The sequence below is a fragment of the Dromiciops gliroides genome, chromosome 3 (genome assembly GCF_019393635.1).
Source record: "Dromiciops gliroides isolate mDroGli1 chromosome 3, mDroGli1.pri, whole genome shotgun sequence".
NCBI lineage: Eukaryota > Metazoa > Chordata > Mammalia > Microbiotheria > Microbiotheriidae > Dromiciops > Dromiciops gliroides.
Window position 1 is genome coordinate 609,579,410 of NC_057863.1, and position 26,510 is coordinate 609,605,919.

The 26,510-nt window shown below is 49.4% G+C and overlaps 2 protein-coding genes across 8 annotated transcripts; both read left to right on the forward strand.

Annotated features, from left to right (window-relative positions):
* The first annotated feature begins 359 nt into the window (after positions 1 to 359).
* On the forward strand, positions 360 to 19,452 carry HMGCL (3-hydroxy-3-methylglutaryl-CoA lyase). 4 transcript variants are annotated; one of them, XM_043998150.1, is made up of 10 exons: positions 360 to 498; positions 2,581 to 2,664; positions 3,507 to 3,614; positions 4,442 to 4,537; positions 5,424 to 5,572; positions 6,666 to 6,729; positions 8,095 to 8,283; positions 9,910 to 10,035; positions 12,116 to 12,162; positions 12,309 to 13,102. In XM_043998150.1, the coding sequence occupies exons 1-9, from the start codon at positions 436 to 438 to the stop codon at positions 12,158 to 12,160; spliced, it is 924 nt and encodes a 307-aa protein (XP_043854085.1). In that variant the 5' UTR covers positions 360 to 435; the 3' UTR covers positions 12,161 to 12,162; positions 12,309 to 13,102. The 4 variants fall into 4 exon arrangements, with proteins under 4 accessions (XP_043854085.1, XP_043854086.1, XP_043854084.1 ...); XM_043998151.1 differs by lacking the exons at positions 12,116 to 12,162; positions 12,309 to 13,102 and adding an exon at positions 19,316 to 19,452; XM_043998149.1 differs by lacking the exon at positions 12,116 to 12,162 and having other exon boundaries at positions 361 to 498.
* GALE (UDP-galactose-4-epimerase) lies at positions 19,366 to 26,448 on the forward strand. 4 transcript variants are annotated; one of them, XM_043998146.1, is made up of 13 exons: positions 19,366 to 19,459; positions 21,534 to 21,719; positions 23,147 to 23,292; positions 23,423 to 23,552; positions 23,730 to 23,845; positions 23,941 to 24,054; positions 24,237 to 24,413; positions 24,566 to 24,679; positions 24,765 to 24,831; positions 25,026 to 25,111; positions 25,216 to 25,293; positions 25,743 to 25,857; positions 25,971 to 26,448. In XM_043998146.1, the coding sequence occupies exons 4-13, from the start codon at positions 23,432 to 23,434 to the stop codon at positions 26,027 to 26,029; spliced, it is 1,047 nt and encodes a 348-aa protein (XP_043854081.1). In that variant the 5' UTR covers positions 19,366 to 19,459; positions 21,534 to 21,719; positions 23,147 to 23,292; positions 23,423 to 23,431; the 3' UTR covers positions 26,030 to 26,448. The 4 variants fall into 4 exon arrangements, with proteins under 4 accessions (XP_043854081.1, XP_043854080.1, XP_043854082.1 ...); XM_043998145.1 differs by lacking the exon at positions 19,366 to 19,459 and having other exon boundaries at positions 20,980 to 21,719; XM_043998147.1 differs by lacking the exons at positions 19,366 to 19,459; positions 21,534 to 21,719 and adding an exon at positions 21,728 to 21,866.
* The last annotated feature ends 62 nt before the right edge of the window (positions 26,449 to 26,510 follow it).

The window sequence follows — 26,510 nt, forward strand, 5'->3', positions numbered from 1 at the left end:
AGAGGGGGAGAGAGGGGGAGGGGGAGAGGAGAGGGAGAGAGAAGGACGCGCATCGGTCGTGGTCCTTTTTTTTATATAATCTTTGTATTTCCAGAGCCTAATGAGGAGCCTGGCTAAGACCATTACTAATAAAAACTTGTTGATTTGACCTGAGGATAAAGGGCAGAGGGAGGTGGCTGGTTAACGAACAGGCCCCGCGAGGGTTGGTAAAAGGACCTGGGCGTGGTTTGGCTTGTTGGAAAGGAGGGTGGAAGAACACAGCTGTCCCGTAATACCGGCAAGACCGCCGCGCGTGCCCCAAAGGGCCACCAGGGGGAGCCGGCGGACGAGGACCTGTAGCACGAGCCCAAGAGCAGGACCCGTGTCCACGCCCAGCGCCCTGTCCCACCACGTGACCCAGCGCGCAGCAGGCGCCTGCGTAGTTCGAGCTCTAGCATGGGGACTGTTTGGAGATCTTTGCCTCCACTCAGGATGTTTGGGGCGTCTTCCCTGCGGGCTGTAAGTTCCCCCCCCCCCCCGATTTCTCCCGACACGCACTCCGACTGCTCCTCACCCGGCTCTTCCTCTCTCTCCTCCGCCCCAATTGTGTCGGCCGTGTCACCCGCGCGTTCCGACTAGACTGAGTTTGGGGGTGGGGCTAAAGGGGGGAGGGGCTAACCTAGGGTTCCCAATGGACCAGGATTCGCACCAGGACACCTTTTCAGCAGGGGCTCCCCTTCCATGCCTGTAAAACAAAGGCTTTGGACCAGATGGTTCCTAAGAACTCTTCGTGCAATCAGTAAACATTTATGAAGCGCCTACTGTATGCAGGCACTGCGCTCTTCACTGGGGGAGAGACAGAAAGGCAAAAGACAGGACCCCCCGCCCTCAAGGAGTTCCTGGGGAGGGCCCCAAGCAGTTATGTACAGTCAGTCCCATCCTGCCTGCAAAATCCCTCTGCACTCGGACCCCTGACCTCGCCGGCAGCCTTTGAGCCCCCGTTTCCCCAGCCCTTCTAATCCCGCTGCCTGCCTTGGTTATTTATTCCTTTTAACCCTGTACCTAGCTTGCACTCTCTACCGTTGTTTGTATAGTTTCCCCCAGAGGGGATAAATAAGTCGTTCTTGGCCACACAGCTAGTGAGTGTCAGAAATGGGATTCGAACCTAGGTTTTCCTGAGTCCACTCCGATCTACTCTTGGGGGGGGGGGGCGCGGGGGCCGGCGGGAAGAGCGTGACAGCTCAATTCAGCCATCAACCATAGAGTACCTAATGTGTGCCAAACCATGGTGGGTGTATGTCGGTGTCTCCGTGAGACAGGGTCCCTGCCCGCATCGAACTCACTGCTTAGTAATAAGAATAATAATAACACCCCAAATTGATATAGCACTTTGCAACCCCAAGCAGTTAGATGCAGTTATCCCATTTTACATATTTGTGATAACTGAGGCACCCAGAGAGGTTAAAGTAACTTGCTCAGGGTCACACGCGGATAATTGAGTTGGGATACAGACTTAGTCTTCCTGACCCCACAGACCAGGGCTCTACCTATCCTACAAAACAAGAAATCTGTAATAGGACAGAGAAGAGAAAAGCACTAAGAAAGAAAGCAGACATCACTGGGTCCCCCAAGATATCGATTACTAATTATTTCTCACAGTACTGAGGGAGGTTGTAAATAAATGGGAATTCTTACATTTGCCATGAGGGTGGGTCCCAGCAATAAAGCAGTCTCTGTGCTATTTGCATCATTTTTATCCTAGTTTATTTTTTGGCGGGGCAGTGAGGGTTAAGTGACTTGCCCAGGGTCACACAGCTGATAAGTGTCAAGTGTCTGAGGTTGGATTTGAACTCAGGTCCTCCTGACTCCAAAGCTGGTGCTTTATCACTGCACCACCTAGCTGTCCCCACATCATTTTTTAAAAAGTTGGATTCCCTCCACCTCTTGATACAGCACATGGACTCCAGATATGTACTTAGACATCTATTTTTTGGACATGAGCAGTGCAGGAATTTTTTTTTTTGCTCAATTACACATATTTGTTACAAGGTTCTTCCTTTTTCTTTGAGTCATGGGAAGGGGGAGGGAGAAAAGGTGTTTTTTGTTGTTGTTAATTGAAAGAAATAACCTTAAATTTTTTTTTTTTAAGGTTGATTTCAGGCTTAGAAGTTCCTTTGGCATTCCAGGACATAATCACCTAAAGAGTACGATGAGCGAGGAAGTATCGATTTACCTTAACTTAATAAGATCAGGCTCTCTATCTTAAAAAAACAAAAACAAAAAAAGTTCCTTTTGTTCATAATCTGGGCCAGATGATAAAAACGGTTCAGTGGGGCAGCTAGGTGGCGCACTGGATAAAGCACCGGCTCTGGATTCAGGAGGACCTGAGTTCAAGTCCAGCCTCAGACACTTGACACTTTTATGTGACCCTGGGCAAGTCACTTAACCCTCATTGCCCTTAAAAAAAAAAAAAACAAAAAATGGTGCAGAGTGCTATCTGCATTGTGTGTGTTACCTGAGTGATGCTCAGTTAGTTCAGTTACTATCCTTTCCCCTGGTGAAATGTGTCAGCCCTTCCTTCTCTTTCTTCCTGTTTTCAAGATTAGCTCTTCCAGCCTACCTGTGTTCCCAAAGCAGGTGAAAATCGTAGAAGTCGGCCCCCGAGATGGTCTGCAACATGAAAAGGTAAATGTGTGAGGGGGATCCATTAACGAGCTCTTGTGGAATTCCTGCCATGTTGACTCATTATAATTCATTCACCAGGCACTGACAAAGCTGAGGGAAAATCCTCTTCAGGAACAGGCAATCAATAAGGAGACAGTAGTGGATAGAGGGCTGGACTAGGGAGTCAGGGGGCCTGGGGCCAGATCCTGCCTCACAACCGAGGCAAGTAAAACCTCTCTTCACTTCTCTGGGCCTCAGTTTCCTCAGCTGTAAATGAGCAAATTGGAGTTGATAAACCGGAGAGTTCTCAGTCTATCATTCTGTCACCTCTGAGGTCTAAAATCTTCTGCTCTTCTTACTTAGCTGTCATGGGGAGGCATGGTAAGATTACATTGCAGTATAGAAGAGAGGAAGGAGAGGAGCAGCTAGGTGGCCACAGTGGATAGAGTACCGCCCTGAGTCAGGAGGACCTGAGTTCAAATTCGGCCTCAGACACTTAAACACTTATTAGCTATGTGACCCTGGGCAAGTCACTTAACCCCAATTGCCTCACCCAAAAGAGAGAGAGAGAGAGAGAGAGGGAGGAAGAGGAAGGAGAGAGGGAGAAATCAGGCACCAGGAACAACAGTCAGGTGGCCATTATGCTGATAGAGGCCCAGGTAGTGAGGGCCTGGAGTAGAAAGTCAGAAGCTCAAAGAGAAGGAAGAAGTGACAGGACTTAAGACCAGCTGGATATGAGAAGTTCCCAAGACAGCAAGCAATCTGATATAGGTTATACAAGTACAGTCACATTAAATGTATTTCTGTGCTAGTCATGCTGTGCATCCGTGATTGAGCTGTCTCTGCCTCTCTTCTCTCTGCAGCATATTCTACCCGCTCAGTTGAAAATCAGGTTGATAGACATGTTGTCTGAGGCAGGACTCCCTGTCATTGAGGCCACCAGCTTCGTGTCCCCCAAGTGGGTGCCCCAGGTGAGAGCAGCCTGCGGGGTGGGTCTGTTGCAGATAGAAAGCTTTACTTGTTGTGCTGGGAATTGAAATCTTTTGCAAGTAAGTATTACTAGGCTCCTTTGGGTGTCCATCATGGTGTCCTGATCCCGCATTTATTAAGCCCCTGCTGTGTACCAGACCCTCTACTGAGCCTTGGGTAGGGACAAAAGGAAACATTCCTGCCTCCAGGGAGCTTCCTGACTTCTTCTGGGGGGAGGGCGTAAGTGAATGCTTGATCGTTGGAGAAGGGAGAGGACATGGGAGGTATCAGGGAAGCTCCCTGTAGGGAGTGGCCTCCCAAGGAGGCCCAAGGTTTGGGGAGGCTGGAGGGAAGGTCACATCACATTGTCTACACTGCAGGCCTCTCTCAGTTCCCTCTGAGCATTGGGATCTAGAGGAGAGATTTTGGAGGCCTGCGTTCTATGGCTGGTTCTGCTCACTCCCTGGCTGTGGCCTGGGCTAAGTCATTTCACCTAGATGAGCCTCAGTTTCCTCCTTGTTAAAAGGTTTGACTGGATGACCTTAGAGTCCCTTCCCACTCAAAGCTGTGAGCTTGTGACCCGAGAGAATTTACAACTTCTCTTGGCCTCAGTTTTCCCTTCTGTAAAAGGGGGCCCATGACCCTGTTCCTTCCAGCGTGGTTGTAGAAAAGCCTTTGTGTGCTGTATTTGTCGCCACTCTCACCACTGTACTAGAGATCGCAGTTCCAGCCCTCTGATTCTGGGATCCTGGGCGATCTTCTGTAACTGAGAATCCTGAATGCCCCTGGCTCCTTCTAACCGATGGACGCTTCTCTCCCGGCTCTCCAGATGGCAGATCATACTGAAGTCCTGCAGGGCATCGAGAAGTTTCCTGGCATCCGCTACCCAGTTCTGACCCCCAATCTCAGAGGCTTCGAGGCAGCGGTAAAAGGAGCTTCAGGCCTTGGCTCACAGTGACCCCTGCTGGTCTCTGAGACTCGGTCCTCTCTCACCTGGGAAGGGTCACTTTGTTTGTTCAGCCTCCTGGAAAGAGTGCTGGCCTTGGGAGCCAGAGGACCTGGGTTCAAATCCTGATTCTGCCTTTGCTACCATTGGCAGGGCTCATGAGGCCCTTTGGGCAGCCTCTATTTCATCATCTGTAAAATGTAGAAATTGGTCCCAAGGCCCTTCAAACTCTAAACCTCTGAGCCCATTAAGCTTTCTGTTAGGGCAGCCAACCACGTGGTCATCATTTCCATTGCGGTTCAGTGCAATGCCTCACACGTGTATTAAAGGCCTCTCATGTGTTCGGTGCTGAGCAAACAAAGATGGAATGAGAAGCAGCTCCTGTCTTCAAGGAGCTTGCACTCTAAGATTATAATCATAACGCACTGGGCACAATGCCTACAAAGAGTAAGTGCTATGTAGGTGTTAGTTGTTATCATCATTCCATCAGGCATACATAATCATTCGAGGTTGCTGCCAGCCTCTCTTAGTTGGGGGGGGGGGGGGACAGTACAGCCTTGGGTCCTGTGCCTTTGAACAGTTTCTCCATAGATTGGCCTTCAGGCACTGGTTGAGAAGAGGGGCTTTGGGTCATACTTGGTGGTCCCCTAGGAGTCACAGATAGAGAACGGAAAGGGACCTCGGGGCCGGCTAATTGAGCCCCCTCACATCAGAGAGGGGGAAACCACAAACCTCAGAGGAGTTGGCCAAGGTTCCAGAAGCAGCGGGGGGCGGAGTTGGGGTTTGGATTCAAGTCCTGTTGCTCCAACACCAACATTCTTTCTACAGGTGTACTGCTTGACCATATCAGCTTGCTTGTTGACAGGTCTCTGCAGGAGCCAAGGAAGTGGCCATCTTTGGGGCTGCCTCAGAGCTCTTCACTAAGAAGAACATCAACTGCTCCATCGACGAGAGCTTGGAGCGGTTTGAGGAAGTCCTGAGTGCGGCCAAAGCGGCCGACATTCCCGTCCGAGGGTGAGCCAGCCATCTGTTGTCCCCGCCCTGCTGTGGCCCCCCCCCCCTCCAGCTAAAATTTGGCACAAGGTGGCATCTCCTCCTCCTGAGCTGAGTTGGCCAGGACAGCGTGCTGCAGTGGCCTCAGTGCCAGCAGTTGTCATCTTGCTACTTATTCCTCTTGTGACCTTGACAAGACAGCCTCACTGGGCCTCCGTGTTCTGCTCTTTAATGGGAAGAGGTTTAACTAGATGGCTTCTGAGGTCCTTCCAGGTCTAAAGCTTGTGACCATGGAGCCTTCATGACCTCTCTGAGCCTCAGTTTCCTCTTTTATACACTGAGGTTTCACTGAAGGGCCTCTGAGGTCCCTTCCAGTTCTAAAGATTGAAGCCTTCATGACCTCTCTGAGCCTCAGTTTCCTCTTTTATACACTGAGGTTTCACTGAAGGGCCTCTGAGGTCCCTTCCAGTTCTAAAGATTGAAGCATTCATGATCTCTCTGAGCCTCAGTTTCCCCATATATAAAATGGGATTCATGATTCCCTGCCTTTCAGAGATGCAGTGAGAAAGCGACATGAGAAAAATGGAGAAAGTCTTGGCTCTTTTGAGTTCTTGTCGAGTCCAAAACAGTATTGTTAGTGAGAGCCTCCACTGACATCCTTCTCTGAGGATGACCCCGGATCTCCCATGCCAGCTGAGCATAGGCTCTCACAAGTAGGAGAAATGCCCCAGGAAGGCCTAGTGATGACCCACCTCAGGAAATGCAGAGAGGTGCATTGCCACTGGGTGGTGACCTCGGCCCCAGCAGCTTGTCTCCTGAGGCATGAGAGTTCGTGAGCCACAGATATATGGAGATGGAATTAGAGGCTCTTGAAGAAGTATTATTCAAGTTTGGGGAAAACATCCCACTCTGAAGACCAGACTTCCCCTGTGACTGTGGCCTTGTTGGGAAGGTGAGAGCCTGGGGCCCAGCAGCCATCCTGGCTCAGGCTCTGTACATGGACCCCCCAGTGGAGAGTTGGGTGAGGGTAGCACAAGCCATCACAGGGCTCTGTCTGGGCCTTGGTTCTGTTACCACTTGGGGCTCCCCTGACAAGGGCATGTTTTCCTGGCAGGTACGTGTCCTGCGTGCTTGGATGCCCGTATGAAGGGAAAATCTCCCCAGCCAAAGTAGCTGAGGTGTGTCTCTGTTGGAACGGGAGTTTGGTGAAGGTTTGGCTGCATTGTGAGTGGGAAGACAAGGGGTGGAGGCCTTTCCCTCTTTAAAGAGGCAAGGGGCACTGAGAGGTCGTGAACCTTCTCCACGGCCATCTCTGACAAGTCATCATCCAGTCTCTGCTGAAGGACTTTCCAAGATGGCACCTCACAGCCTCCAGAGGCAGCCCATTCTGCTCCAGGACAGTCAGGAATAGGGCAGCTCTTTCCCTTGCATTGAGTGACATTCTGCTTCTCTGAATCTTGCAGCTGCTCCTCCCAGGTCTGCCCTCTGGGGCCAAGCAGAACCAGTCTCATCAATCCCTCTTTGCCTCCAATATCTGTGCCTCCATGAAGTCATGGTTCTGTGATGCCTCCTCATTCTGGCCACCCATCCCATGGGCTGTCTGAGACTTGGCCCTTGTTTAATCAGAAGCCAGCAGACATGGAGCCTTTCCCATGTGCAGGGCTAGCCCAAAGTCTCATTGGATAGGTTATTTCTGTGCCTAGACATGGGCTCTGGGAATCCCTTGGCCTCTTTCCAAGGAAAAAGCTTCCTGGACTGGTTGTTAGCAGCCCATCATCTCCTGTGGATGTTGCTCTAGGGAAAGATAGGATATAAATGGAAACTGGCATTGGGAGAGAGGCAGTATATAGGTATAGGAGCTTCTTGGAAGAGATCGATGTACATAAAATGACATGAAACCAGCAGGTACAGACATCTGTTAAGCACCTGCTATGTGTCGGGCACTGTTCTAAGTGCTGGAAGAATGAAGGGTTCCAAGATCATGTCCTGTGAAGAACCATGACAAGAACTGGAAATGTTTAGCTTACAGAAGAAGAATTTCGGATACGACTGCTCTTCAATAATGTGATGGCTGTCCTGTGAAAGAGAGAGTCAGGCTTATTCTCTAGCCCTAGAGCACAGAGCTTGGGAGGGGACTTGAGGCAGGAAAAAGCTGCAGAGGCCCTGAGGAAGCCTTAGAAACTTCCTTTGGGCTGCCCGGAGGGAGAATGAGTCCTCTGTCTCTGGAAGTACTTAAGCAAAGACTGACTGATGCTCTTCAGGGATGCTTTAAGAAGCCGTTCATGCCTGGGTGTGAGTTTGGTTTAAATGACCTCTCAGAACCCCTCCAGTTCTGTGACTCTTGGGTGTCACTGTGGGTACATCCATGGAGACACAGAGTAAAAGGCAAGATCTTCAAGAAATGCCTCCTTCTGTCATCTTCCTCAGCCCCCGGGGGGGGGGGGGTCCCCTGACCAGTTCATGGCCAAGTGTTTCTCTTCCTTCACATGTATCTCTGAGCCCATGGAGGCCATCCCCTGCCCAGTGTCCTCTTCACTCTCCAGGTGTCTAAGAAGCTGTACTCAATGGGCTGCTTTGAGATCTCTCTGGGTGACACCATCGGCGTGGGCACCGTGGCTGGCATGAAAGATATGCTGTCTGCTGTCATGAAGGAGGTGCCAGTGAGTGCCCTGGCTGTCCACTGCCATGACACCTATGGACAGGCCCTCAGCAACATCTTAATGGCTCTTCAGGTAAAGGACAGGAAGGGAATCTTTGAAAGGGGAAACTGCTATGGGGGGAACGGAGCAGGAGAATTCGATTTAGTAGATGTGGGTTGGAATCCTGGCTCTGCTGCCTTGGGCAAATCACCTCCCTTGGCCTCAGTTTCCCCCTTTGTAAAATGAGCAGGTTGGCCTAGGTGATCTCATTTCTCCCAGAGGGGAGGACCTTGGTCTAATGTCCCCACATCTCCATGAAAAGGAACCTCCATGAATTCCATTCATTGCCCTCCCAAGGACACCGAGTTCTTCTGATGCCAGCCCTACCTCTGAAAGGGAATCGCTCACCTCTCCTTCTGCCCCAAGGTCAAACAACAAAGTGTTAAGCACCTGAATACCAAAGCCAGACTGAGCCTTGATCCTGAGCCCTGAGTGATAGTGACAGCTCACATTTCTGTAGCATTCACTCTGTTCAGGCATGGTGCCTCACAGTTATAACTCCGGGAGACAGACCATTGCTCGTCTTATTCCCATTTAACAGAGGAAGAAGCTTAGCCAAACAAGGTGAATTCACCTGCCACAGCTAGTAATTGTCTGAGGCCAGATTTGATCTCAGGTCATCCTGACTCCAGGCCCAGTACTCTAGCCACTGTGCCACCCAGCTCCTACAACAAATACACAAATCATATCTAAATCACTCAAAAAGTATTAAGCACCTGCTCTAAGCTCTAAGCCTAGTGGCCAGGGACCAGAAATACTGAATCCTAAATGAAACAGTTCTTGCTCACCTGGAGCGACTGTTTTCTTGAGGGACCCCACAAGTACTTGTGTAAATGCACACAGAGTAAATACAAGGTTGTTAGGGAAAGAGGGCACTGGCCATTGGGGAGGTTGAGGTGGGGGGTCAGGAAAGGCTTTTGTGTAGAAGAGAGCAGTTTAATTAGGTGGAGGTAAGGAAGGAGGGCATCCAGGGCAAAGATGTGGAGGTGAAGTGCTGGGCTGTAGTGTTTAAGGATGGGAAAGCAGTTTGAGGCAAAGTCTATTCCAGGCTCAGTCCTGTATGCTCAGAAGGGGAGATGGCAGATGAGGCTAGAGGAGCAGGCAGGTGACAACCAGCTTGGGCTCTTCCTCATCTCCTCTTGAGTGCCCTTTGCTCTCCTGTCCTCCTGCATGGGATTTGGAATCAGCAGACTTGGGTTTGAATCCTGCTCTACTGCTTACCACCGGCAAGACTGTGGGAAGGCCACTCTACCTCTCTGGGCCTAGGTTGTCCTCATCTGTAAAATGGGTCATCAGAATAGATGGGCTCCAGGGTGCCTTCGAGTCCTAACGTTCTGAAACTCTCAAGGTTGTCTTTGGTAAAACCCACTTAAACATTTTCTCCCTTTATGGATTTCTCCTACCTTCATTCTCCTGGCTGTCACTTACCCTCAGGATTTATTAATCTTACTTTACAGTAAGATATTGAGGCCTAATGACAGCCTAATGTGTTTATCTTTCCCAGGGGTCTTTGATTGGTAACAGGTAGACCCATAAGCCCGAGGAATGGCTTCTCCATGATGGAATTGTGAGCATCTCCTCAAATCAAGGGAAAATTTACAGAGGCTGGGGGAATGTCCCAGAATCCTCAGCCACTTCTCCCCATACTTATGTTTCCAGATGGGAGTGACTGTAGTGGATTCATCAGTGGCTGGGCTTGGGGGTTGTCCTTATGCCGAGGGTGCATCAGGAAACGTGGCAACAGAAGACCTGCTGTACATGTTGAATGGACTGGGAATTGAAACAGTAAGTATCGTCTGCCCCCTAGTGGTCATGGTGCCAAAGTCACCAGGCAGTTCTCTGGCTTACATCATCTCTCACCTGAACAGACAGGTTTCCTGGTCTTCCTGAAGGGGCCTGGTATTTTCCCACACAAAATAAAGTAGGAAGAGGATCAAAAAACATCTCATGGTTTTGTGGGTACCCTGAAAGCAGCAGAGTTAATAGACTGCTGAACCAAGACAGTCAATAATCATCAAACATGAGAAAGATGCAACTCAGACCATAGTAGAATGTAAAAGCCAGAATAGAACTTAAAACACAGAATATCAGTGGTGGAGAGCCTAACATATCAATGGGAAATGACTATAACATGGCTAGGAGGTCATCTGGTCTCTGAAGACCTAATGATGAGAACCTACTACTCCCTAAGAGAGCCCATTCCACTTGACCACCTTTTGTTTGAATTTTTCAGTTCCAGATTTCCTCCAGCCCCTCTCCCACACGTTGAGAAGGCAAAAAATGCTTTACTCATTATACATGTGAAGCCATACAAAGCGGTTCCACGTTAGCCATGTTCATTAGCCAACCTTCACTCTGCACTCTTGAATGTATCAGTTCTCTCTCTGGAAGTGGAGAGCCTGTTTCATCATGAGTCCTTTGGGATTGTGGTGGGTCATTGTATTGATCAGAGTGGCTGTCTCTCTCAATTGATCAGCATTTCAGTATTGCTGTTACTGCAACATTTCTCCTGGTTCTGCCCCCTTTCCTTTGCTTCAGTTCACACGAGGTAAACCATTTTTTTCTAAAACCATTCCTTTCATCATTTCTTACAGCACAGTAGTATTCTATCACAACTTGTTCAGCCATTCCCCCACTGACAGGCATTCCCTCTGTTTCCAATTTTTGCTACCACAAAAAAACTGATGTAAATATGTTTGTCCACATGGGTCCTTTCCTGCCCCCCCCTTTTTGTTTTTCTGAGTATTGCTAGTGTTGATTTTTTTTCTTCTGAAAACTGCCTTTGCATATTCTTTAACCATTTATCAATTAGGGAATGGTTCTTATTTTTATACTTTTGGCTCAATTTCCTATATATTAGAGAAATAAGGCCTTTATCAAAGAAATGTGCTATGAAAATTTTTTCTCAATTTCCTTCTAATTTTGGCTTCATTCATTCATTTTTTGTGCAAACCCTTTTTAATTTCATGTAACCAAAATTATCCATTTTATCTCCCATGAACCTCTCTGTCTCTTGTTTGTTTATAAACTCTTCTCATTCATACATATGACAGGTAATTTTTTCCATGATCCCCTAATTTGCTTATGATATTGGTATACTGTGAGGGATGTTGGTCTATGCTTAGTTTCTGCCAGACTGATTTCCAGTTTTCCCAGCAATTTCCCAAAAACTTGAACGTTTAGGTTTATCAAACACTAAGTTACTGTGGTTATTTACTTCTGTTTATTGTGTACCTAATCTGTTCCACTGATCAACTTCTTTCTTTCTTATCCAGTACCAGATTCTTTTGATGAGACAGCTTTATTTATTCATAGATATTTGTTTTCATGAGTTAACATTTATTTTCTCACAATTTCCTCTCCTATTTTCTCTCCACTGGGGCCAAGTAGAATAAGCCTAAGCCTTTTCTCATATGACTACCCTTCAGATATTTGAAGATGGTGCCACAGAATGTTAGAACATAATGTCAGAGCTAGGAGGGCCCTTAGAACCCAAAATGTCAGAGCCAGAGGGATCTTTAGAACACAGAAAGTCAGAGCTGGGAGAGTCCTTAGAACCTATAATGTTGGAGCTGGGAGGGACCTTAGAGATTATGTAGTCTTAACTAACCCACTTTACAGAAGGAGGAATTGAGGCCCTGCATTTGCTAAAGACAGTTGGAAGCCAGGCCTCCTGACTTCTCCCCAGACTGGTACAATCTCCATTACACTGGCCTAACAATTCCCATAATGCCCTTCTGTTTCTAACTCATGGAGCAAATGGGCTCAGACTGGCCCAGGTTCTCAGTGTCACAGGATAGTAGAAACTAAAAGGCTTCTAATCCGGATGATTTTTTTTCCTTCCTTTCTTCCTGACCCCATAAAGTCTCATGGCCATGTAACTGCTGCTGGGCCGTATTTTCCCATATAAAGGTAGACCATCTTCCCTGTATTTTTATTACCTTCTGAATTTATCAGTCACGCATTTCCATTTGTCAAGGGTATGCTCCCTCTCCCTCCATCCCAAACTAGTGGTTACTGACAAATTGATCCTCCGTTTTATGACTTATTTCTTCAAGGGGGTGAGCCTTCCGAAGTTATTGGAAGCTGGAACATTTATCTGCAAGGCCTTGAATAAAAAAAGCAATTCCAAAGTGGCCCAGGCCACTTTCCGCCCCAAGCTGTGACTTCCCCATCTTCGCCCTACCTTCCCCAATGGTCTGGGCTGGCCAGACCCCAGCAGCAGCCAAGCACCTTCAGAACAAATGGGCTGTCCCTCTCCCAAGTTAAGGAGCACGCTGACAACAGCCCAGAAATGGTAGTGCCAGGCCTGGGGATGCCAAGGAAAAGGAACTGGGCACTGACCACTTTAGGAAATCAACTTCAACTCAGTACACATGGCTGGAAAAGCTTCCCTTAAGTAAGCTGGATGAATTGGGTCAGAGGAAGAAGCCCCAAATCCTCCCTAGGAAGAGGCTTATGAATCTGGAAGTTTTCCTGATACATTTTCCATCATCTTGACCCTGAGAAGAAGGACATCCTGGAGGGGGGGGTGGGGTGCTAGAAGAAGGCCTTAGGGCCCCTTCCTCATTATATCCTGCTTCTCTTGAATTTTTCTTTACTCCCCATTCTAAGAATTCAGCCTTACATCCAAGGCTTTGATCACTGACACCCCCAATCCCCATCTGTTATCTGGGGATGGAAAGGGCTTTGGTCCTGCTGAAGATTAAATCCTTCTTAGCATGGCCCAAAGGGCTGCTGCCAATTGCAGGACTGTGATGCTGGAAACCTGCAGGTGCCATTCTCTACCTGGAAATGATTTTTAAATGTATATCTATAATCAACGTAAATAAAAGATGGATTGACGAGCCCACAGAACTCCACACGAGTGCCATGGGGAGTAGGGATTGCTTTGGATCTCAGCTTGGATAAATGATTCGAGAGGGATGAGGGGAAATGGAGATTCTTGAAGGAGATCAAGGACCACAGCATAGGGTTGAGCTAAGGTCTACCTGAGCTGTAAGCTACCTTTCCTAGTGCCCAGCTTTTCAGAGCAGGGGTGTTTTAGAGGCAGTTCATAGGCAAAAGTTAGTGATGAGGATCAGAGATATGGAACTGGAAATAATTCCAGATGCCATCCAGTACACCCACCCCCCCTTCTATAGATGGGGAAACTGAGGCCCAGGGAAGTGACTTGCCTACAGCATAACAGTAGTGGCAGCAGATTAGTAGTTTACTGGCTGGAAGGGACCTTAAAGGGTTTGGATTTAACTGCATCTATTTTCCAGATGAAACTGAGGCAAAGGGTTGAGTTGTCCAGGGTCACACAGCTAGTGTTTGAGGAAAGATTTGATGCCGTGTCCTCCTGGTTTCAAGTCCAGTGCCCTATCCCACCAAGTTGTTTGTCATTAAACTCCTACTATGTGCTCCTAAACTGTGCTAAGCACTAGAAACCCAAAGGCAAAAATAAAACTGTCGCTGACCTCAGAGATTTTACCTTCTGCTGGAGGAGATGTTTAACATGTAAGTATACTGGGGCGGCTAGGTGGCGCAGTGGATAGAGCACCGGCCCTGGATTCAGGAGGACCTGAGTTCAAATCCGGCCTCAGACACTTGATACTTACTAGCTGTGTGACCCTGGGCAAGTCACTTAAACCCCATTGCCCTGCAAAAACAAACATACATGTAAGTATACTTGGAATATAAGCAAACACAGACCAGGTTGAGGAGGGCACTAGCAGCTGTAGGGTTTGGGGAAATCTCCATGAAGCCCCTGATCTGAGGCATGAAGGAAACTAGAGATCAGCGAAGTGTCACAGTGGGCATGCACGGAGGACAACTTGGGCAAAGACAAGGGGGCCATCAATGAAGGGTCACATGGAAAGAACAGCAAATAGGCTAGTATGGCTGGATGGGAGGAGTGATGTGTAAGAAGACTGGAAAGGTTGCACAGAAAGAGCAGTTTATAATAGAACCTGGAGGGGGCAGCTAGGTGGTGCAGTGGATAAAGCACTGGCCCTGCATTCAGGAAGACCCGAGTTCAAATCCAGCATCAGACACTTGACACTTACTAGCTGTATGACCCTGGGCAAGTCACTTAACCCCAATTGCCTCACAAAAAAAAAAAAGAGGAAGATCACTGGTTGGTGAGTGTGGAGCATGACCTGGAGTGGAACAAAGGGTGCCATGTTGGCGGCTTTTGCAGTAGTCTCTCCAAGAGGTGACAATGGCCTATATTAAGGGGTTGACTGAGTGGAGAGCATGAGATATTCAAGAGATGGGGAGGGAGAAAAGACAAAATCTGACATCTAATCAGATCTATGGGACAAGAGTTGGAGTTGATGACCAAGGAAATGAGCTTGGGTGCCTGGGAGGATGGTGGTGCCCAGAACAGGAAGAGGATGGGTTTGAGCAAGGAGGATAATGAGTTGTGGACATCATGAGGTTGAAAGAGCTGCCAGACCTCAGAATGTCCAATAGGCAGTTGGTGATGCAAGACTGAAGGGAAGAATCTATAGACCTAGGAGTTGTCTGCATGACTATAACTAATGTCATGGGAGCTGATGAGGTCACCCAGTGAGAGGGGGCAAAGAGTGGGGGTGGGGTAAGAGGGGGAGGGGGAATACAACTGATAGTGGACATGGCATAGACAAAGATCCAACAAAGAAGACTGAGTAGTAACAGATGGGAGTGTTTGGGACAAACTGCCTCAGTTTATCCAAATAACTCGAGGAGACCACCAAGTCAAGCAGAGACAGATTTATTACATCTTCATGAGGACGGGCAAAACCCAATTACACATTGAAGTCTTGCAAAGATATGCCCAATCCTCTAGGTTTTTATAGTAATCTTGAAAAGGACTGTCCCCACGTACACCTAGGGTGGATGAGCTCACAATCTAACATCCAATCCTGTCTCACCCAAGATGAGTACCCAGCTCGTGATCCATGTATGGAGACATGTCCAAGAACAAAGGGGAGAAGGGGAAGGGGTACAAGTCTGAGAAATGTCAAAGAAAGAGGGAGGCAGAAATCACTCCCTTATCTGCCATGACAGGGACTGGGATTCTGACATGTGAGAGGGGAGTTTTTTTATTACAGGCTGTAAACTAAGGTGTAGCTGGCATGTGGGAACTAAGCAGAAGTAAAGTAAATAGTGCTAATTGGTAGAACTGTGACAAGTAATAAAACTTACTGGGGGACTGGCTATCTCCCAGACCCCATCCCCAAAGTTTACAGAACTGTCCCAAGTCCATTATCTCAACAATAAAACTTAAAGGAGACAGTGAGAATTAGACAAGCAATTAACTTTTAGGCAAAGCAAGAGGCTAGCTATTCTGGGGGGCTAGGGATCTTTCAGACTGCATCCTCAGAGTTTAATCTGACTCAAATCCATAATTGCCCCACACAGGAGGAAAACCAGTAGAGAGCAGAATCACAAGCCCAGGGAGGAGAGTCTTTAGGGGGAGAGGCTGCTCTGCTGCCCTAAGATGAGAGTGAGTAAATGTCACTGGGTCTGCAATTAAGAGATCAGAGCAGTTCCTCTGACTCAGCCTCTATGAGGATGATTACCGAGGCAGCGTGGATGGTCAAGAGGCAGAGGTTCAGAATCCAGCTCAGATACCTCTTGACCGTATGACTGTCTCTGGGCAAGTCAGTCTAGCCAAGCTCTCCTTTCTACATCATTCAAGGGGAGCCAACAAGAACTCCCCCAGAGGGTAATTGTGGGACTGAAATCAGATAATGGATGTAAAAAGCATTCTGCAAACCTTAAGTGCTATGTAAATGCCAGCTATTCCTTTCCTAACTCTATGGAGCTTCAAGATCAAGCAGGAATCTCACTGATTTTTAGTGTGGTGGTATTGAATTTGGAGTCAGAAGACCAGAATTCAAAGTATGACTCTCTCTTTTCCTGGTCACGTGACCTGGAGCAGGCTTTTAAACTTTAAGTGGAGGTGCTTGCATTGCCAGTCTAGGATCAGAGCGGGAGAGTCAGGACCCAGACTGCCTTTCCTTTTGTTTTTTTAAATCAAAAGATATTACTGTATGTGAGGCACTGGTCGGTCAATAACTTTGAAGTGCCTACTATTTGCCAGATATTTTGCACTGGAGAGACAAAGAAAGGCAAAAGACCCTGCCCTCAGGGAGTGCGCCATCTAATGAGAGAGGTAACATGCCAAGAACTATGTACAAATAAGTTATCTCTAGGATAAATATGAAATGATTAAGAAAGAGAAGAGCCTACATTTAAGGGGGGATTGGGGAAAAGCTTCCTGTCCTCAGGGGAGCCAGGATTCAGAGCATTCCACAAATGAGGGAAAATGCCAAGGGCCAAGAAATGGAGTGATTTGGATCCGGGTGGGAAAGGTGGGGGTGGACCAGGTTATAAAGGGCTTTGAACAGCAACAGAATTTATATTTGATCCTGGAGGTGATAAGGAGATGCTGTGGTTTATTGAGTAGATGGATAAAGTGATTGGTTCTGCACTACAGGGAAATCCCTTATTTTGATGGCCAAGTGGAGGCTAGCCTAGTGTGGAATGGACTTGTGTGCAGAGCCACCAACAGCTATTGGAATAGTGAGGAGATGAGGACCTACGCTGGGGGGAGGGGGTCCCAGCAGTGTCAGAGGAGAGAAGGTGGGGAAGGGGGAATTCAAGAGATATTACAATGGTAAAATTGACAGGCCTCGGCAAGAGATTGGACATGAGGGGATGAACAATAATGAGGAATCAAGGATGGCACCTAGGTTGTGACCTGGAGGGACTAGGAGGATAGGATGCCCTTGACAATAACATGGTAGTTTGGAAAGGAGGAGGGTTTAGGGGAAAAGATGAATTCAGTCTTGGACCTGTGTAAAGTTGCTCTCTAGATATACATTAGATATACATTAGATATTCTAAAATATCTAATGAGTGGTTGCCAATAAATTTTAAGCTTTAGCAAGAGTTTAGACTTTTAAGCATTTATTAAGGAGAATAAGAATTTAGTGAAGAGAGAGAAAGAGGCCTAGATTCAGCAATCTATCTTGGGGAACCAATGTCTCCTGCTCCACTCCTGCCTGAGGTCCTTGTGAAAGAGCATGAGAGAGCAAGCCTTGCCGCTTCTTCATCCCACAAGCCTCCTGTGGAACAGGGAACACCCCATCCACAGGCGCGCACACACAGCTTCAAGCTAATTGGCTGGTAGCTTTGATAGACAGTACCCACAAGCAAACGTCACTTCCTGACACCAAGGAACTGACCTTCCAAACCACATGGCTTGCCCTCAGACGCCTTCTCCTCATGGCTGAGCTTTCCTTTTTTTTTTTTTTTTTTTAGTGAGGCAATTGGGGTTAAGTGACTTGCCCAGGGTCACACAGCTAGTAAGTGTTAAGTGTCTGAGGCCGGATTTGAACTCAGGTACTCCTGACTCCAGGGCCAGTGCTTTATTCACTGCACCATCTAGCTGCCCTGAGTTAAATTGTTTTATGCCTTAAAAAAAGAAACAAGCTCAAGGGCGTGGAAATGTACAATTTCTCAGGAAAACCTTTTTCTGCTCTTTGTATATGCAGAAATCTTGGTACCACTCTGTTAAAGAGAACTGCATGCTGAGGGATGAGGGTCTGCCTTTGGCTTGCCATGATCCTGCCAGGTACTTCCAAGCTCTCATTTACACTCCAGCTCCAAGATTATTTCTGCTTGACCAGGGTCCTGTAGTTCTCAGCATTACTCCCATAAGGCAGCTACATGGTATAGTGTAGTGGAGAGCCCACTGGGCATGGAGTCAAGAAGACAGTTCAAATTCAGGCTCAGACACTTACTGCCTATGTGACCCCAGGCAAGCCATTTAATCTCTGCCTGCCTCAGTTTCCTCAACTGTAAGACAGGGATCATAAGAGCCCCTACCTCCCAGTGTTGTTGTGAGGACCAAATGAGATATTTGGAAAAGTATTTAGCACAGTGCCTAGCACATATAGTAAATGCTTACTTAATAAATGCTTACTCACTTTCCTTTTTTTCCTCTATACAGCTCTCTCTGAGCAGTTCCAGCTGTTGGGGGGGGACTTGCAACCTGGATGGGGGGAGGGCCTAGGTCACCCAAAGAATTGGAAGTTCATCATGAATCTTATAAAATAAAAAGAGATTTATTAGGAGAAGGGAATATATGGCCAGGAGATAGAACCACTGTGGAGATTATCTCCCTGAGTAAGAGGAGACCTGGTCCTTTTTTGTTTTTTAATATTTACAAAACAAAGAAATCAGAAATCGAGATAACTGGGGAGGAAATGACAAAGAACAATGGCGAGGGGATTTTTGAATAATGGCATCAGTAAGGTATGCAGCACCCCTCCTTGTCTTGTATATCATCTGGCAGACTTTGGTATTTTAGAGCACTGGGGTCGTGCTAGGCCACACTGCCTGCCTGAGGTGGGAGGCAGAGCTGGCTTTCCCTTGGAAAAGTTCAAGGATTCCTTGGGGGTTGGAATCATTTGGGTTTCTTGAGGTCCCACTCCTGAACCTTCCTCAACTCTTCCCACCTCCACAGTCACATTCTTAAACCTCACTAGCTCCTGGAGCCAGTCTCTAGAGAGCCAGGGAATGTCTTTTTTTTCCCTATTGATAGCCTCAGCACTTGGCATGGTGCCTATCACATAGGTGCTTCACAAATGTTCATTGAATTGAATTCTCCTTTTCCTCCTCTTTTCTTGGCTTAGTCTTAAGAAGGCCAAGCCCTCACATGCCAGATAAGCAGCCTTTGCATTTAACAGATGAAGAAACTGAGGCCCAAAGGTGCAACGAAGATGATGGACCAAGGGGCAGATTGAGACATATTTGGGGGGACATGGCCAGGGGAAAATGGAGACACATTTTGGTCAGTGGGGGAATTTGTTTTGATTATGCATATTGGTTACAAGAGTTTTGTTTTCATTTTTATTGGGGGGAGGGGTTAAAGTGAAAAGGAGAGAAAATAGATTTATGTTAAATGAAAATTGTTATTATTTTTTTTACTATCTCCTACTTCTTGAAGTAGCTCTGAAGGTTAGAGAGTTTCTGCTTCTTCACCCCCACCTCTACCTTTATCTATGCTCTCCCTCCCAAATTACAGACTAAATGTGCACCTGGAGACCTCTCTCCTTAGGGTCCTGCATTTATGAAGCACTTACTGCACAGGGCTAAGCCTGGAGGACACAAAGAAGGCAGTGGGAGATCTCCACCTGCTCAGGGAATTTGCCCCAGGTTCTTCACTAAGGTAGGCATCCACCCAGCTCTGGGTATTCTCCCATCCTTCCTAAAGAGAGGTGGGGTCAGAATCAAAACACCTTTGAGGAGGAATAAGGTGAAAGGAGATAGAGAATAGAGGAAATAGCATGTGGAGGAAATAGGATGGAGGGAAATACAGTTAGCAATAGTAACTGTGAAAAAAAATTTGAAGTAAGTTTGTCTGATAAAGGCCTCATTTCTCAAACATATAGAGAACTGAGTCAAATTTATTAAATAAGAGCCATTCCACTAGGTGGTACCAACAAATATGCAAAAATGCCAACAAAATAAGAGCTATTCCCCAATTGATAGATGATCAAAAAATCTGAACAGTTTTCAGATGAAATAAAGCTATCTAGAGCCATATTTTTTTAAATGCTCTAACTCACTATTTTTGTTTTGTTTGTTTTTGGTGAGGCAGTTGGGGTTAATTGACTTGCCCAGGGTCACACAGCTAGTAAGTGTCAAGTGTCTGAGGCCAGATTTGAATTTAGGTGCTCCTGAATCCAGGGCCAGTGCTTTATCCACTGGGCCACCTAGCTGCCCTTCTAACTCACTATTGATTAGAAAAATGCAAGTCAAAACAATTCTGGGGTACTACCATATATCTATTGGATTGGATAATAGGACAGCAGAGGAAAATGACAAATGTTGTAGGGGATATGGGGGAAACGAGACATTAATGCACTGTTGGTAGAGTTGTAAACAGATTCAACCACTCTGGAGAGCAAATTTGAAACTATGGACAGAGGGCTATAAAACCATGTATACTTTTTGACCTAGCAATATCATTACTAGGTCAGTATCCAAAAAGAGATAAAAACCCCAAAGTTAAAGGACCTATATGTACAAATAATATTCATGACAGCTCTTTTCTGGTGGCAAAGAATTCGAAATTGAGGAGATGCCCATCAATTGAGGAATGGCTGAACAAATTGTGGGTGTGATTATGATGGAACACTATTGTGCTATAAGAAATGATGAGCAGGGGGGCGATAGGTGGCGCAGTGGATAAAGTGCAGGTCAAATCTGGCCTCAGACACTTGATACTTACTAGCTGTGTGACCCTGGGCAAGTCACTTAACCTTCATTGCCCTGCAAAAAAAGAAAGAAAGAAAGAAATGATGAGCAGGATGCTCCCAGAAAACCTGGAAAGACTTAACATGAGCTGATGCAAAGTGAAATTGACTGTGTACAAAGAAACAGCAAGATTGTAAGATGATCTGCTGCGAATGACTTGGCTATTTTCAGCAATGCAATGATCCAGGACAATTTGAAGGACTTAGGGTGAAAAATGCTATCCATTCCCAGAAAAAGGGCTGATGGTGTCTGAATGCAGGTTGAAGCCTAATGTTTTTACTTTATTTTTCTTGAGGCTTTTTGGTCAGTTTTCTTTCACAACCTGGCTAACATGGAAATGTTTGGCATGACTACACATGTATAACATATTGAATTGCTTGCCTTCTTATGCGGGGTGAGGAGGGAGGATGAGAGTCGGGGCACAAAGTTTTTTAAATGGATATTAGACATGTTTTACATGTAATTGGGGAAAAATAAAATTCAAACAAAAAGAGGAGCGGGGCCGGCAGCCGAGCTGTTGTCCTTGACCTAAGGACCCCAGCTGCCCCTTGGGACGTCGAGGGCAACCACAACCGCGGGGTCGTGGGTAGCGGGGGCTGCTCCGAGCGCCCCTCACCCCGGGCAGGAGGCGGCCTGGGCTCGGTCCCCGCACCCCTCAGGCTCTCGCGGGCAGCGAGCTCTAGGGTCAGGCTTCGCTTTGGGAATCCGAGACACCAGCGTCGGCCTTCCAGCCCCGCTGGCTAGGCTTCACGTCCCTGAACACTCCGGTCGCCACCCCTCCACTCCGAAGCTCAGTGGAATCGCCTGGCCCATTCATTTCCTCCCCACACCCCCACCCGACAGGGCGCGATTCCTCTTCCTCCCCGTATGCTGCATTACAATGGTACAGTCTTCTCTCTCCTCGCCCTCCCCTCTTCAGAAGCGCATCACACAGGCGCCGTAGGGCTGTCTAGGTCCTTTTTGACCTCCTCCTACCTCCGTAGCAGGAATCTCGGTGACACGTTTCCATGGGGCCTTCGGTAGCGTGTTCGGAAGGGGGGCGTGAAAGGAGGCGTGGCTAGGACCTTTAAAGGGGCCGCGCCTCAGGTGAACCTGGACCTTAGCCGACCTGGCGCTGGACTATCCCAATCCGAACCTGTAAACTAAGGGGAACATTGGCTACTGACCAGGTATGGTGGCTACGGGCGGCGTGAGAGGGGGCCCGGTACTCGGGGAGCGGAACTGAAGGAAGGGCGGAGCATCCCGGTACTGGAGGTGGACGATAGATAGGATGGGTGGGAGTCCAGAGCTCCCCAGGAGGGTGAGAGGTACAGGAGGTGAGCAATGTTAACCATTCTGATAGTCTTCATAAAAGGGCGCTCTACCAATGTTCGCCCGGCTTTATACCCACGACAGCCCCGAGAGGCGGGTGTGCTATTGTCATCACCACTTTACAGTTGAAGAAACTGAGGCAAACAGGTCCAATGAGTTGCCCAGGTTCATCCAGCTAGTGCCTGAGGTCAAATTTGGACCCAGATCACCACCAGCTGCCTCTATATAGGGAGAGTGGGCTGAGCAATTGAGGAGGTGAGCGGTATTGGGTGGGTGGGAGGGTGCGAAGTGATAGAGGATGGTGGGCAGAGCCGCCCAGGGAGGTGAGTGATTTTGAGGGTGGGCAGAACAGTGTAGGGGAGTGGGTGAGGATGGGGGCACCTGGGAGGTAAGTAGTAAAGGGTGGATGAGTGCTATAGGAGAGAAGACTGTTCAGGGGAGAGGTGAGCTTTGCTAGGACCGCGAATTGTGCCCTGGGAGCGGGACTGGGGGCGCCACACACTCGGACCCAGGTTGGGCAGATGAACCATCCCCTCTCTAATCCCATTTCCTTCCCTGGTTATAACTGAGTCAGAAGCCACAAGTTTGGGGGGGGGGGTACAATATTTGTGTATTAATGGGTGTTTGTACTTGGCGGGGCGCTTTCTTTGGGCCAAAGTCCCTGAGGGTTGAAGCCATGTGAGGAGAGTGGGGGGCGGGGAATGGGGGCCGGGCAGTGCAGGAGATGGACTGGGAGATAGCTTGAGCCCTGTTCAGACTCCTCCTCTTCCCTGTGTTGGGCCTCAACATAGCCTTCATTCACTGGGGATTGGGCTGGGGACAGACTGAACCAGGGCGCAACTCCCCCTGGCCTTGGCGGGGGAGGGGGGTGCAGTCTACAGCCAATGGCTGCTTAACTCCTCCCCAGTCTGGGTGTCCCCAGGGTGCCTCTGGTTCTGTTCCAAGAGACCCTTTGCCCCTTTCTGGGTCCTGGGGACAGGGGAGGCTTCTGTTCTCTTTCTCTTTCCCCTCCTGCCTGGTCCCCAAGGGTGATTCAGAGGTGAACCACCTACTGCCAGGCTGGGAGGGGGATGGGAGGGGCCCTGGAGCCAGCCCCAGCTGGACAGCAGCTGGGGGGGGGGGGGCACCGAGGACAAGGAAAGGTGGTGGCTGAGCCCAGTTTGGAAGACTGGAGGTGGGAGGGGCAGGATTGGGAGCCTGAGGGCTAGCTGCCCTGGGGAGGCCAGGGGAGGGGAGGGAAGTAGTTCCTTGAAAACTGAATGAATTTCTCCTCCCTCTTCCCTAGGCTCTGGGAGGAAACTGTACCTGACTGCTTGGCAGGGCCTGAGCCACGTCCACACCCCAGACCCTCCTGGAGGCTTGACTGGGAGCTTCTAGAGCTGCCTGCTTGGCACAGCTTAGTGACAAATTTCAGCTTCCTTTCTTCCCCCAGTGAGTTTGGTGCTAGATCTCCCAGGGACAGTTGTGGCGGAAGATCAGGGCCATGGGGATGGGGGAAGGAGGGCTCTGGGCCTTGTTCCACACAGGGGTCTCCTCTCTGAGGTTTCCTTTGCTACACCAGGTGTGAACCATGTCGGGAAAGGTGCTGGTGACCGGAGGAGCTGGCTACATTGGCAGCCACACCGTCCTGGAGCTACTGGAGGCTGGCTACCAGCCCGTGGTGATTGACAACTTCCACAACACCATCCGAGGTGAGGCCCCCTTCCCAAGACCCAGGCCCCACAGCCTGAAGAGCCTGCCTTCTCTCCTGGCCCCCCTCCCACCTTTCCCCCAGAGCCTGCCTTCTCCGGCACCCACCACCCCCCATACCCCTCCACCCTTCTCTTCCACTTCCTCAGCCCCCTGAGGCTGTCTTCTCTCCCATCCAGGGGAGGGGCCCATGCCTGAGAGCCTAAGGCGAGTGGAGGAACTCACCGGCAAGAAGGTGGAGTTTGAGGAGATGGACATCTTAGACAAGGCAGCCCTGCGGGGCCTCTTTAAGAAGGTAGGGGCAGGGTCTGACCTGGGCCATGCACCCTGTGGGATGGGCCCAGCCAGGACTAGGGACCCCCCCATGCTCAGCCTGCCTCTTCCCCACAGCACAGCTTCATAGCTGTGATCCACTTCGCCGGGCTCAAGGCTGTCGGGGAGTCAGTGCAGAAACCCCTGGAGTATTACAAGGTCAACCTCACAGGGACCATCCAGCTGCTGGAGGTAAGAGGTGGGGGGCAGGGGCTGTCAAAGGGAGAGGGACAAGAGGCAAGAAGACGACAGGAGCCAGGCCTGCTGATTGTGAATGGCACGGGGGGGGGGGGTGGTGGCAGACAAGGTGGCAGCCCCAAACCCCAGGGACTTCCAAGTTTGAGGCCTCTGGCCCTTCCCTTCCGATGGCTCAGATCATGAATACGCACGGTGTGAAGAACCTGGTGTTCAGCAGCTCAGCGACCGTGTATGGGAACCCCCACTACCTGCCCCTGGATGAGGACCACCCCACTGGGGGCTGTACCAACCCATACGGCAAATCCAAATTCTTCATCGAGGAGATGATCCGGGACCTGTGCCAGGCAGAGAAGGTAAAAGCCTCCAGGGGCCACTTTACAGTTGGGGCAGTTGAGGCCTGGTGAGGGAGAAGTGACCCCAGGACCCCTCCATGTGTGGAGAGGCCAGGGGATGCCCGGGAAGGTGCCAGGAAGGCCCCCACCGCTGACGGCTCAGGAATCCACAGGCCTGGAATGCCGTGCTGCTAAGATACTTCAACCCCATCGGAGCCCACGCCTCTGGCCGCATCGGTGAGGACCCACAGGGCATCCCCAACAACCTGATGCCCTACGTCTCCCAGGTACCTCTAAGGTGAGGGATGGGTAGAGCCAGGCTTGCCCAGGGTGACTTAGAGAAGCTAAGCCTAGCTGCTCTCCCCCATCCAGGTAGCAGTTGGACGTCGGGAAGTCCTCAACGTCTATGGCAATGACTACGACACAGTCGATGGGACAGGTGAGGGGTGTCTGGGGCCCTCAGACTGGGAACTCGGAAAACAAGCACTGGCTTTTCCAAACTCCATTTCCCCTGACCCAGGACAGTGCTCCTTCCTCATGCTCTGCTGAAGTCCGGGGGTAAGAGGTGGACACTTAACGGGTAAGGGAGTCCCACCAACAGTTGGGGGCTGATGGGACACCTCCTCCATGCAGGTGTCCGGGATTACATCCATGTTGTGGACTTGGCCAAGGGCCACATCACAGCCCTGAAGAAACTCAAGGAACAATGTGGCTGTCGGGTAGGCAGGAGTGTGTGTGATGGAGGAAGCTGGTGATAGATGCTGAAAGAGGGGGCCCCAACAATGCCAGGTACCCCTTCTCACAGGGTACCTTGTCCCCACAGATCTATAACCTGGGGACTGGCACTGGCTATTCTGTGCTACAGATGGTGACTGCCATGGAGAAAGCCTCCGGAAAGAAGGTAGGACTGCTACCCCTGCCCCCTAGGCCCTTCCTCCACTAGACCGTGATATCTGTGACTGCTCAGAGACAGAGGAAGGGTGGTAAAGAGCACAGGGCTCTACCACTTACCAGCTCCAGAACCTTGAGCAGTGCCTCAGTTTCCTCATCTCTTGAATGAGGGGGCTGCTCTTGTTTCCCTCTGAAGCCCCCTTCCTGCTGTGGATCTGTGAGCCTCCAATGAAGACAGTTTCTAGCTTCAGAGCCCCTGACTAGAAGTCACTTAACCTCTTTATCATTTGCAAAATGGGGCCAATGCTACTTCTAGTTCCCTCCTGTGGCGGGGGGCGGGGGGGGGGGGAGGAAGAAGGTATGTGGGGTTGTCAGACTGGTGGCTCTTGTGCAAAGGACCTGCCCTCATTCACCAAGCACCCCCTGCCCACAGCAAATGCATTATTGTTGTGATTGTAGATCCCGTATAAGATTGTGGCCCGCCGGGACGGGGACGTGGCTACCTGCTATGCCAACCCCACACTGGCCCAGGAGGAGCTGGGCTGGAAAGCGGATTTTGGCCTAGACAAGATGTGTGAGTATCTGGAGCGGGTTCTGGCCAAGGACAGTTGGACATGGGAGGGGGGCTTGTCCTCTGCCCCACTTCTCACCCAGGACCCTGAACCTCCTTCTCCCTGCCTGTTTCAGGTGAGGACCTTTGGCGGTGGCAAGAACAGAATCCAACAGGATTTAGCAGCCAGGCCTAAGCAGCCACTCAGGAACATGGGAAATGAGGGACCTCCCTAGGCTGAGCTTTAACTTGGGCCTTATCCCATCTCCGGCCTCCCTAGGATGAAGAGAGGGAGGGGCAGATGCTGAACCTCAGACCCCAGCTAAGCTTGACTCCTGTTTACTCAGGAGGGCCAAGGAGAGAGGCCAGGGCCTTATCTTCCTACCTCACTCCATCTCACTCTCCCCTGATGCAGGGGAACTCTTTCTACCAAGAGCTGAAAACTCATCTCTTCCCTCTCCAAGATCAAGATCCATCCAAGAGGGGGACCTGCTGTGGTCCCCAAAGCGCAAGGGGGTTGGATGGGGAGCCATGGGTCAGGCCCAGCCCCGCTCCTCCCAAAAGTCATTTCTAGTCTTGTAATCAGGTCGACAAATAAAAGTTTCTTACACTTTGTCTCTGGGGCTTGGTGATGTGTGGAAGGATGGGAACTGACCCACTCTATGGTTCTGAATCCT